The sequence below is a fragment of the Pelobates fuscus genome, chromosome 10 (genome assembly GCF_036172605.1).
Source record: "Pelobates fuscus isolate aPelFus1 chromosome 10, aPelFus1.pri, whole genome shotgun sequence".
Taxonomy (NCBI): Eukaryota; Metazoa; Chordata; class Amphibia; order Anura; family Pelobatidae; genus Pelobates; species Pelobates fuscus.
Window position 1 is genome coordinate 66,080,831 of NC_086326.1, and position 13,320 is coordinate 66,094,150.

Below are 13,320 nucleotides of genomic sequence, written 5' to 3' on the forward strand. Positions count from 1 at the left end.
AACCATTCCGTTTTCCATCCAGGTTTTGTGCATTGTTTATGCATTTACAGATGATTTTCAAACAACTTTTTGCAGGTTGTTTGTTGAAAAACTGCCCGGCCATCGAGACTACCAGAAATACGAAATCCCTGAGAAACAGGATATTTTGAAGGTAATTTATGTTGAATGATAACCATTCCTAAGCCTGCTAAACCTCTTCTCTGAGGAATAGTAATAATAACGCGTTTTCAAAGTTCTGGGCCTTGATGACTACAGTGCAGGCTTATTGGTCTTCACCAGAAATTGTTTAGAATCGAAACATGCTGGAATTGAGTGTCATTTATTTATTATTTTATTTGTGTTTCATCAAAAAGAGAACTTGTTAAAATTTGCAAACCTAAAATAATAAAAGCTAGAAAAATATTTTCAAAGTTACTTTACATCTGTACTTGCACAGAAAAGTCTCCTTTCTAACGTAGAATTGGTTCCACCAATTGGGAACCTTTAACATCTGAAATTATTTTAGTGAATAACTCTTTGAATGTAACAAATAATAATCTGCGGGCAGCATCTAAAGTACAGACTTCTGCTGATTTGGTAGTGACTCTATGTACAGTTCTGCTTAATTATCATTGTTGAATTAGTATGCAGACAACATAATCTATAAAAATAGGTCCATATGTGTCACATTCTGTAAAGTTATGTTAACATAATTCAAACAAATTTCACACAATTTTTTTTTTTTTTTTTTCTTTTATAAAGAAATTAAAGGAAATTGCTTTCCCAAGAACCGATGACTTGAAAAAGGATATTTTAAAGAAATATCATTTGGAATACCAAGAATATATCCATGGGATTGTAAGTTCTGCTAAGCCTCTACATACAATGTAGTGCAGTACATGCCAAACTATAACTTTTCATCTCTTTATCCGAGACCTTTGATTAAGTACCCACTAATTTTTTCAAAGTTCATAGCTCGATTGATTTACTCACATACTGCTAGACCTGTAATCACAGTGGTGACAATCATTCACTTGAATGAATTTGTGTTTATGTTGTATGGACATTCAGTAATGTTTCCTTTTAAGTGAATGAGAGTCCAGGAACTGTCTGCAATAGCCCAGCCATATCACAAATATTATCTTTGTTCCTGGAGTGAAATATCAAAGATAAGAAATATGCTGCAAATTATTATTTTTATTATAAATTGCATTTAAGGTCTGGTTTGGACCTCACACAATTTTCTTTTCAGAACAAAAGAAAAGCAGAATGTATGAAAAAAATGGAACAGCAGCAGCTCATAGAAGCTGAAAGGAAACGTGTGGCACAGTTACGCCAGCAGCAGATACAAAATGAGCAATTTAGCTTCTTTGAGGATCAGCTTCGGAAACAAGACTTGGCGCGAGATCAGCTGAAAAGCAAAGACTCCAAGGTGTCTGAGCAGATTGATGGAGGCATGTCATCTTGTATCTCTTCTCCCAAAAGCAATTCTTTATGCAATGCGTTGACGGGACAATCTGGAAAAAAAGCTGGGAGAAATGATGCAGCCATGTATGCTGGGCAGTCTCCTCCGGTGAACAGGGCCTTAAGGCCGGCAGCTACATTAAGTGCTGTACAGAGTAAGTACTTGCTAAGTATTGCCAAATGTCTTATATGAGCATCTCTTTGGAAAATCTCTGTGGCTGTAACCCAACTCTTCCTCCTTAAAATGTAGATTTTCTCTGGCCTTGCATGTTTGGATAGGAGCACACTCTACCAGTCCACACCTCTTTTAATTGAATTCTTCATAGAGAAATATAAACTGGCCAGTCTTGTGTGTCATGTCCTTTGCTGCATTCAAAAATTATACCTGAATGGGCAGCCTAATAAACTGGTAGAAGTCTGCTAGTATTTGGCATGAATTAAAGTGCTGCTAGCGCTCATTGTAACAGTTTTATCAGTGTTTAGGAAGAGTTTATCCGCTATCCACATTTCTACCTCTGTGAATTGGTTTTGGAGCACAGCCTCAAGCTGCGGTAGATTAGTGTCGTCTACATACATGTGAACAGTTGAAGATTTGCAGATGTTAGGCGGAATGTGAATAGCAGGGGGCCAAGCATGGAGCCTTGGGGAACACCACACGTGACTGGAAGAGGGAGGAAAGCGCTATCAGAAATGGCCACATATTGCTATTGGTCTGAAACATACAATCAAAACCAGGTTAATGGACGATCACCAATGCCTGAGTTTTTAAGTTTTTGCAAAAGAATGCCATGATCTACTGTGTCAAAGGCCTTGGCAAAATCAAGGAAAATAGCTCCAGTTAAGTCTCCTTGTTCCGTGCCAATTTGGGTGTCATTGCAAAGAGGGCAGTCGAATTTGAGTGATTGGACGAAATCCTGATTGATCAGGGGTCAGATAACTTGATTGTTGATAATATTCACATAGCTGCATATGGACGCATTTTTCCAAGATTGTTGACAATACAGGGAGCAATGATATCGGGCAATAGTTGGATACCAAAGTATTGTCACCACTTTCATGGATAGGTACAACTTTTGCAGTCTTCCAAAGTTGTGATATGTATCCTGACACCAGGGATTCATTGATAAGGGTAGTGACAGGTTTAGCAATTGCTGGCACACAGAGCTTCAGCAACATTGCTGGGATTTGATCTGGTCCACGCTGGTTTTTCATTTTTAAATTATGAAGATGTTTATTAACGACACTAACAGGCACAGGTCTAAAATTGAATTTCTCTTTATGAGGATTTTGAAGATTTGTCAGGGCCTGATCATTATTTGCGGTCTGAAAATTAGTGTCATTTGTTATCTTAGCAACTAGGGTGGTAGCACATCCAACAAAATAATTTAAAGGCATTTGCTATACCTAGGGGGTGTTGCAGTGTTTGGTTGTCCATTTTGACAGTGGAGGGTTGGCAGTGGATTGTGGGGTTTGTATGCTATATTTGACTTTCCAGAAGTTTATTGGGTTTGATAGGTTGTTGTTCAAATTTTAACTGAAATATTTGGCCTTTGCCATTTTTGTTTGTGTTGTGCATGCATTTCGCCATTGTCTGTAAGTACAGTGATCATTCATGGAGCCAGTACGCTTGAACTTTGCCTACAGTGAATCTCTGAACTGGTACACTTGAATGAGGTCAGCTGTAACCCAGAGCAGGTGTGTTCCTTTTAGTCGCACTTTACGCAGAGGGGCATACAAATTCCAAACACGCAAGAGCTCAGACTGAAAAAATGCAATTGCAGAGTCTAGATCTGGTATTAGACATAATCTGTGCCATGGTATGTTCTTGAGATCCCTTTAAAAGCATTCAAGATTAAGAATTTTGAAAGACCTGGTGATTATAATCTTGGGAGGGGATTTAGTGTCCTTTATTTTGCGTATGCAGTATACTAGACAGTCGTCACTGAAACTGTTAGGGAGAACCCCCGCCTCCTAGATTCTGTCAGGACAACCGGAGAGAATCCAATCGAGCAAGGTATGTTCTGGCTTTTAATATTAATTCGAGTTAGGGAGGAAATTAGCTGCAAAGTCTTAAACAGCGTACATGATACGATATTTTTTGGATTCGGTCAATCAATATTAAAATCTCCAAAAACAAACCGTTCACTTTTTTGGTTTTGAGCTACAGTTTCACTTAGTAGTTGGGCTATGTCAGAAAGAGAGTGCACTGGAGAGCTAGGTGGAACTGATAGTTTTACTGAAAGGTATCTCAGTTGTGCCAGAAAGGAAATCAAAGGCAGAAGGGGAGTTAGTTTTTTTTTTTTTTTTTTTTTAAAGGAGTAAATTGTATGGACTTGTTAACATAAATAATAATGCCTCCTCCTCTCCTTGCTCTGTCGTTTCTAAAACATGAATAACCCTGTATGTATGTGTTATTGATTTTAAATATTTAACGGCAAATAAAACGTGTGTTTACAATTATTTATCAAACTAGCAATAAAAATCTAGCTTCCTGCTGTTCTGTCTGTTGTATGCAGTGTTTGCTAAAGTAAAGCGTAGACTCCTTTATTTATGGCCCTTTCTTTCTGAAGGCTTTGAAAGGTTATGTAAAAAGCTCATTGGCTTCCAAAGCTTAGGTCTTGCAACTTTTACCTTGTAACGCATTATGGTCAATTTTACTGCTTGCTGATCTCAGGCTGACCCGAGCTATTAATTATGTAACACAGCAAAGTTCTACATGCCCATAAAAAGCGTAACATTAAACTAGGATGATTTTGTGTTTATTAAATTTTATATTTGTTTAACACGATTTTAATATTGTAAGTGCTCGAAATATCTTCATCAACGTTCTAACATTCCTCAATCCTGTCCAGTACTCTGTGACACATACAGTACGACACAAATTCTGGTCCGCATTAATGTCAGTAGAAAAAAGATAATGATAAAAATACATTTTTTTTATTTTTATTTTATTTTAAAAAGCTGGTTGTGCTGGTGTTTAAATCACCCTAATTTTCTTTAGGATAAAAGCTGCAAAATGAGTGTTATTGGTTATTAGAGGGTTTAAAACAATTTGATTTGTTTGCATTTAGAAGATCGTCTTTATAATTGTATGTGTTTTAGAAATAACCCACACTTTATCATCAAAGAAATGTTAAGTAGTGTTTCAAAGTTCTAAGATAAGAACTAAATGACTTCCTAGTGGCATGAGAGATAAGCTCCATATAAACAAGGAATTCATATAGGAGATGGTTTGTATTAAAAGGAAAAAATCACACAAAATAAAGTTAAATAGTATCATGATGGCATTTCTATAATTTGAGGTCTAAAGTGTTCGAACATTTTAATATGAAAACAGAATATTTATCCAATTTCATGTGCCTAAATAACAATTTCCCTTATGTCCCGTGTGTGGTGCTACATCTTGATTTGTGATCTGTACATTTTTGTTATGCTATTTTATTTTTTTACTTCATCAGAGAGGACCATTAGTCCTATCTAGAAGGTCTTTGAAACAAATTTGAACATGGATGTTGGTTGAATGAGATCTAAACAAATAGTTGTTAGTGGGTACACTAGGTTTGTGTAGAATTCATGGATGATGGCAACCACTTAATCATTAGACATATGAATGAGCCTGTCTGAGAGAGAAATGTAGTCACACTTTTGTGATCTGTGCGTGAAACTAGAAGGTTACGCTAACATCAATAAAAGTAGCTGTGTTGAAAAATTTGGGGTTTTGAAGAGATTGAACAAGCCCGGTAACAACATTTTGTTTCTCTGACTTGCTATGGTCTGATGTTGGGCTTGACATAACCCTGTATCAGTCTGGCACATTTTGGCAACACCAGAGCAGTGTAAAGCAGGTGTCTACATCTGGGAATTAGGCACATCCTCCTCGAACCATTAGACCAGATGGGGCCAATCTCTATTTTAGGACGCAAGCTAGGAAAATCCAAATCAAAGGACCTGTGATAATGGAAAGGATACTGTAAAATGACAGTCTTGCAGATATCTGTTGTGCTGGTCCCTGCTAATATTGAGGATGACCCTGCCATTACGTTAGAAAAAAATATCCAGATCGTTACTTTTTTTTTTTCTCATAATTTCTCAAGATCTTCTTTACTTCTCCTAGATGAAATTGTAGAAGGCTTACGTATTGTAGTTCTGCCCAAAGACCTGTCACAAAAGTTCTTGCAATTGGCTGATGTGAACACGACCAAGGGCATTGAGACCTGCGGGATCCTCTGTGGCAAACTGGTAACTATTAAAATCTCCATTCTACGTGATTGAACCAAATTAGTCTTCAGGCAATAAAATGAACCTAAGGATCAAAACTTTGCAATAAAAAAAAAAAAAAGTTTTATTTTATATCCTCACCAGACAATGAGATGATGATTCAACATTTTACATTAGCCTTCCACTTGGTTTTTGGACTACATTTCTAAACAGAATACATGATATGGAAACCTGTAAAGACCAGTTACAAATGCAATCTATGAGGGGAAACTCTCTGCTTTGCATGTATCAGTGTAAAGTAGCTACACAGTCCTTTACATAGAATAAACAAAGCATTGCCTACTGCTTTACAAACCCTTTTGAATTTATTTTGTAGACACACAATGAATTCACGATCACCCATGTAATTGTACCCAAGCAGTCTGCAGGACCAGACTACTGTGACATGGAGAATGTGGAAGAGTTATTCAATGTACAAGATCAACATGATCTGCTCACTCTGGGCTGGATCCACGTATGTGAACTGTATTTACTAAAGACTACTTGTTTTATAAATGTACTATTGTTCTATAATGTAATGTATTTTGAACTACATGACTGCTCTATCAAGCGATTGGCTTTCACTCTATAATCTGTCTATCTAATTGGCTACATGGTAATATAATTGTTATATAGGTTGCCAAATTAAACACAGAAAAAGTAGAACACTTTGGTGCATTGCTGTGTATAAAATAGTCAAACCCAACATTTACATGTACATGCACCAGTGAAATTCCAGAAATTAAAGATGTCACTGAAAGCCTGATGCACGTCCAAATTTGCTCTGATGAAACTTTTTAGAGAATATAAGACTGAAGTGCACAACAGAGTCAAGATGCCAATCTGGTAATTTAAAAGTCCCGTATGGTGCACCGCTTCTTAGGACTGCTAATTTTATTTTATCTTCCCAAATGCTGCCTTCTGCAGAGCACTTCAAAGCTTAGAAGAAAAAAAACTTAATGAAAATTACAAAAAGTCATTCCTTGTTGCTAGCTTGCTAATCCTACCTTCCTTTCCCCTTTGTGCAATGTCTGCCTCCAATTCCACTGTAAAGCCGGTTTCTTATGGTCAGATTGACAGTAGTTTGGGAGTTTGTTGTTAGTACTGTTTTGTTAGTAACATAAAAGTTGCAGGTGGTGGGCTATGCAGGAGAAAACTAAATTACATATTCTACTGCTTCTAATAAAACTCCAGGTTCCATTGGATGCTGCTTCACCCATCAGATATTATGGCACAGCAAATGCTTAGCAGGAAATAGTTATACAGGTGATCTACATCTATCTGAGCATGTAACGATCTGGTGTCTACAGAGCCTGGTTGGGGAGATAGTTGTTGCACAACCCTTAGCCTTATGGATATAATTTAATGCCAGCGAGAGGTAATGGTTTTCTGGCTTCTTGTAAAGTGATCATAATTTGCTGAATTTGAAATACTGCTCTTCAAGGCAGTCAGGAAAGATTATTTATTACGCCGCTTGGCTGAACTCACCACTAGGTTACATGTGTGAGGAAGACCTTCTTCCATGCAAGTGTGGGTGCTGAATGCCGAATGTAATACTGGAGTGGCTTTTGAGTGATGTTCTATATTATGTGTGATGAGAGGGTGGGAATTGCATCCTATGTTAGAAATGTGTTCTGCATATGATGTTGGTGCCATATCTATGATTGGTAGATGGTGTGCCTTTTGTGGATGCTGTTTTGAAGATATAAGTGCAATAAAGCACATGGTGCATGAGTCCCAGGTAGGCCAAGCTGGTGGCACAGACTAGATAGCTCTTTTTATTTATTCACTTTTGCAATTTATACATTTGGCAAAGTTGATCTGAATCTAGTAGTAAATCTGTAATGTCAACATTACACTAAACACTATAAGCTCCCCTTTTCCTAAGGAAAATAGCTACGCAGTGCTAGAAGTCTACTTGTTTTCACAAAATGTGCAGCACTCCCAACCTAATCTTGGATGTACTGCAGCATTGGATGTGAATATGGCCATGTTATGGGCTTGGACAAACAATGTTTCAGACCGTAAACCTTTCTGATGCTGCAATAAACTGCAAATGTATTAGGAAAGAAGCCTTGTCATGGGTCCATAATGTAAACCTAAGAAGAGCTGCTTTGAGGGAGGGCAATTTATAATGTTTCTCTTTGCACAGCTCACTAAACAGTTTTCTAATTCTAAAAAAAACCCATGCTTTGTTTTCCAGACCCACCCAACACAAACTGCTTTCTTGTCCAGTGTTGATCTCCACACACACTGCTCCTACCAACTCATGTTACCGGAAGCCATTGCTATAGTTTGTTCACCAAAGCACAATGAGTATGTTTTTTTTTCATTTCATTCATTTATTTATTAGATGTTGCATCAGTCTAATATTTGTGTTTAAACCTAATTTCAATAAAGCAGTCACAATCTTTTTAGTATGAAAATGGTGTGAAATGTATAGGCCCTTTGTTTTGACGACTGCATTCTTACAGGGATAACTGGAGTTACATTTATTGGCTCAAAGTCAATAGTTTTCTCACCTATTGAACCCTAGGCATCATGGAAACAAACCTACAGATTAAACTAATGAAAGAGTGGTCACACCAAGGAGGCAAAATGGGGATTTCATGAGTGAATTTATAGAGCAATTGGGTTCCTACTTTTGGAGTTCCAGAGAAACGTTGTTCCTATAGTAGGTATTACCAGTAGTTCTTTTATTGGAATATGCACATCCTTTGCTTGTACCAACCACTATAGAGCTCTTTGTGTGCAGAATTTAAGGTGCTTCAGTATCTGAATGTTTATCAGGTAAATTATCCATGCGTCTTTTCGACTTGAAATGACTATAAATGTAAAGGGATGACCATGCAGTAATTACATTTCCAAATTGTTTGTTTATTTTTTTTTTAACTGATAAATTGCTTCAGTACATAAAAGATGTGATTTACTCCTCTGGCACTGAAAACATCTAAAGGCTTCTCTGCCACCATCGTTTCAAGCTGAATTATATATCGAACAGCTGAGCAAGCACATTGTTCCAGGGCCATCACAGACCTGTATCTCGTCTGTCCTAATTTGGGGCCCTGTATTTTCTTCCTCTGCTCCCGTACTAGCTGTACTATACATGGCACATAAGTTCACTGCTACTCCGAGCGTTATGGGCAAGAGGTCTACTTCAAACTAGACCATTAATGATCTCCCCTCTATCTACCTACCTACTGTGCTGTGATGGGGCAAACACATGGAGGGCAGTGCCTGCAAAAGGCCAACTGATGCCCGCTCAGCTATGAGATAAAGCAGCACTCTTTGTAACGGGTTAGCTTGGTTCATATTAATCTGGCAAATAGTTATGTACAGTATTCCCTGAGTAAGCATTGTTTCTTGTCATGTAAAAGTTTTATAGTGCATAATATTTTACTCGCTTATTTTTGAAAATTCCCACTTCACTTGAGTCCTCATTGGTAGGAACAAGCACCTATTCAAAAGACCAAGAACACCACCCCTAATTTTTTAAATTTTATTTCATGTGAAATCAAGTTCCACTAGTAAACCATAGGGCACTGTTTAAAATGGGACACTCAGGCTTTGTAAAAGATTTGTTTTAAAGTCAACTGCATTAAAATGGGGAAAAATGGATCCTTTGGCAAATTTGTTTTTATAGAATGTGTTGCCACTCTAATGCATGTATATTATTTGGGTCCCAGACTAAAAAAAGGTTAAAGTAGACACTATAGCCATATCTGCTCATTAAAATGGTAATAATAATTGATGTATCCTGGCACTGTCTATCCATGCCATGTTAAACCATTTACATCCAGTTTAATATTAAATAAAGGCACCCTGGTCATGCACAGTCTCACCCCTGGTGGAGGTATGACTAAGGCAGATATTACACAGTTCTTTCTACCTATACCAGCAGTGGGCCCTGTGATAGGCTGATAGCACAGAGGATGAGCTTCTGAGGACTCTAGTTTAACATTCAAAGATTAAAAACTGCTTAATGCTAAATGGAAGGGTAGAACCTGGGCTCAATAAACTATAACCACTTCAAGGAGACTAAGCAGTTACAGTGCCTGCAGTGTCACTTTAAGAACCAATGGCATAAAAGTCTAGCCTCTGCAGCCTTTAGAAATTGCATTTAGATTTAGTCTTCTTGTAAATCTCACAAATGGCAGAGAGAGCATTCACATATTTTTGGTTTGGTTTGAGACCATATGTTTTTGTTTTTTGTTGTTGTGTTTTTTTTAGTACGGGGATTTTCCGACTTACAAACGCTGGTATGCTGGAAGTATCTGTATGTAAAAAGAAGGGCTTCCATCCACACAGCAAGGACCCGAGGCTATTTAACGTAAGTGATGTGCAACTGATGACCGCTGTATCTATGGCTGGCAGTGTGTCCATTGCTAAATCTAATTGGCAGAATGTTTCTGTAGAACTAATCCTGTGGCATATCATTTCGCAGTCTTTAATCTCCTCTGTTTTCACTGCAATTCATCAGCCACATCTGGAAATGCTCTCTATAAGAGCATGGGTAGGCAACCATCAGAATTCCAGATGTTGTGGACTGCATCTCCCCTGATTCTTTGCCAGCATTATGACTGTAAGAGCATTATGGGAGATGTAGTCCACAACATCTGGAGCGCCGATGGTTGCATATCACTGCTCTAGAGTATCTTTATAATGTTATCGTATGGTAATAGAACATTCTACAGGGTTTTTCATTTATATGAAAATTGCTGGGAATTCAAAGTGAATTTCAAATATGAGGTCAAAATAGCTAAACTGAACACAATAAAAAAAAAAAACTCTAAATCTGCTATATTGGCCTACATTTCGAAATTTAATTTAAATTCCTGACATCTCACTTTCTATGGGGAGGGCCTAATGCACGCCTCCCTCGTCGAACATCGGAGGAGGCAGAGCCTCGACCCAGCGCTGAAGGACATCGGCACTGGGATCAGGTAAGTAAAGGGTTTTAACCCTTTATTTACCACCGAGGGGGAGGAGGAAGAGCGATCTATAGTGCCAGGAATACAGCTTTGTATTCCTGGCATTATAGTATCCCTTTAACATAAGTTTCTTGAGCAATATTTTATTACATGTTTTATTACACGTTCAATCTCTGGGTTTAAGGTCATTCACTGTGTAGGGATATTGAAGTTAAACTAGAATTTCAGGTATAGCTGGCTGCAGAAAGAAAAAAAATTGACCTTTGTAAACACTTTCAAAATGAAATAAATCTAATTTATAGAACAAATAAAAAACAAAACTGAAAGCAGTACAGTGTCCAAATGTAGATTCATGGATATTGTTGAAATACTTCTTGAAACTTCTTGATGCGTTGTCATTCTAAAGAAATGTGTTCAAATAACGCTTAAGCAATAAAAATAGCCTTTACAAAATACACATCTATTTAAAAAAGAAAAAAAAAAGCTAATCTTGTTTTGCAAATATGATTTAGCAAATGATTAAATGCTTGCTCCCTATACAAGAAGACTCAAGATTATATGTAAAACAACTAGCAATTCTACAAACAGGATTATGTATTGCATGGTGTACTGTTTAGATCATGGGTCCTCAAACTCCTGCCCCCCAGATGTTGCTGAACTACAACTCCCATTATTCTCTCGCTATCTATGTAATTCAAAGAATCATGGGAGTTGTAGTTCAGCAACATCTGGGGGGCCGGAGTTTGAGGAACCATGGTTTAGATGCATTCCATACATGCCTGGATTGTATATTTAACTCCCCTGTCTTTCTGTCAGCAATATATTTTAATTCAGTATCATAAGAATTCCTTATTATGGGATTAGTAATATATATTTATATATCTTTTTTTTTATTTTTTACTTTTTTTATTTCAGACTTGCAGGCATGTGATTGTAAAAGATGCAAAAATCACTGTGCTGGACCTGAGGTAATAGAGATTGGGGACAGCTGTTCTCGCCGATGAAAATGGCTTCAAAAGTGGCTGCCAGTTTTCTTAAAATCATTTCCAGAAGTAATAAGTGGACTTTTTACTAATTTATACATTTTAAATGTGATGGTTTCATATTTATTGCTCCTGCACATTTTCTTTTGAATTTTATTGAATTCCGTTAGTTGTTCATATAGATCAAAAGTGGCCTACAATTAAAATAAAGCTTCTACTAAGAAAACTGTGTATCGTCTTTCACTGTGTCGTGCCACCGTTTTTATCCTGGAATTTAACCTTTGCTTTTCAAATTGCTGCAGTTATTCTTTGAGCTGATTGGTGCAGGGTAGTCTTTAGGTCATACGCTTTGCAACAATGCAAATTGCTAGGCTGCCTAGACTGACAAAGAGATATTCCAAGCACTAGTACAACTTTAACACGCTTATCTCATTAATGTGGTTTTTTTTGTTTGTTGTTTGTTGTTTTTTTGCATGCTAAAATCTTTATTGATTAATTGATTGATAAATATTTATTGAACAAATATTTGCAGAATGGTACACCACAAGCATGTCTCCTTATGGTCATTAACCACATGCCTGAAAGACTTTCTCAGCCACCAAAAGCACTGATTGAGCTGCTTTTAATTCACTACCTAGCTGCAGGCAGTCAGAGAAACTATAAACCTGTAGTGATATGTTTACCATGTATCCCTTGGTGTTCTCTCCTTCTAAAGCAGGTTGCTTTGTAGTTCAGATTACCCAGTGCTGTTAGTGGTTGAGCCGTGTACATACATTGGATAAGGAAGTCAGGATTTTGTTGTAGCATTCTGAAAAACTTTCATTTAAAAAAAAATAAAATATATATATAGTGCCAATACTAAATAATAGATTTGAGCATTAAACAAATACAGCTAGGGGGAGGCAGAGCCTGCTAGCATACCTAATAAGACGCCATTTACATTTGCTCCTCAATCACCTTTTTAATCCTGCTAATATCTGCACTCAAGAGCCTAATCCAGCTCTAAAAACCACCAATCTTAAAGGGACACTCCAGTGCCAGGAAAACAAATCGTTTTCTTGGCACTGCAGGTCCCTTCTCCCTCCCACCCCCCATCCCATGTTGCTGAAGGGGTGAAAACCCCTTCAGTGACTTACCTGAGACCACCGCCGATGTCCCTCGGCGGTGGTTTAGGGTCCGCCCACGCTCCTCTCTCGCCGACGTCAGCCGGTGGGGGAGAACGATTGGGCATTCGCGCCCGCCGGCGGGATGGGACCTAATGCGAATGCACGTGCATTAGACCTCCCTATAGGAAAGCACCACATCCCCTTAATCCCTTAATTTCCATCCAAGCTGCACGTCCCCTTAATCTAATTACTCACTTGGAGCCCTATTGTATGTGGTTAGCACTTATTGTAGGTCCTCCTGGCTATAAACTCATACATTCTGTGCACTTATGGTTTTACAAAAAAAATTTTAAATGGTGCACTAATCCTGATATCTATCACCTTCATCTTTATTTTGTTTATCGTCTGCTTATTACTTATTGGATGTATGACCACTATCCACCTCAAAAATAAAGAATTTTTAAAAATACAGCCAATTAATGAGGCCAAAATCTATTAAATGAACTAAAGTTGTACTGGTGATTGGAATGTCTCTTTATAAAGGGTCAGTCTAAGCACCCTGCATGGTTGCAAAGCTTATGGTCCTAAGACTACCTTGCA

General features: G+C 37.6%; 1 protein-coding gene across 4 annotated transcripts in view; it reads left to right on the forward strand.

The window, feature by feature from the left end:
* Window positions 1-11,803, forward strand: part of STAMBPL1 (STAM binding protein like 1) — a 58,186-nt gene extending 46,383 nt beyond the window's left edge. For all 4 annotated transcript variants that reach the window (XM_063434093.1, XM_063434094.1, XM_063434096.1 and 1 more), the window contains 8 exons: window positions 76-151; window positions 742-837; window positions 1,232-1,598; window positions 5,558-5,682; window positions 6,038-6,175; window positions 7,904-8,016; window positions 9,931-10,030; window positions 11,547-11,803. In XM_063434093.1, coding sequence (XP_063290163.1) covers window positions 76-151; window positions 742-837; window positions 1,232-1,598; window positions 5,558-5,682; window positions 6,038-6,175; window positions 7,904-8,016; window positions 9,931-10,030; window positions 11,547-11,603 — 1,072 coding nt within the window. In that variant the 3' untranslated portion in view covers window positions 11,604-11,803. The remainder of the gene's footprint in view (window positions 1-75; window positions 152-741; window positions 838-1,231; window positions 1,599-5,557; window positions 5,683-6,037; window positions 6,176-7,903; window positions 8,017-9,930; window positions 10,031-11,546) is intronic.
* The last annotated feature ends 1,517 nt before the right edge of the window (window positions 11,804-13,320 follow it).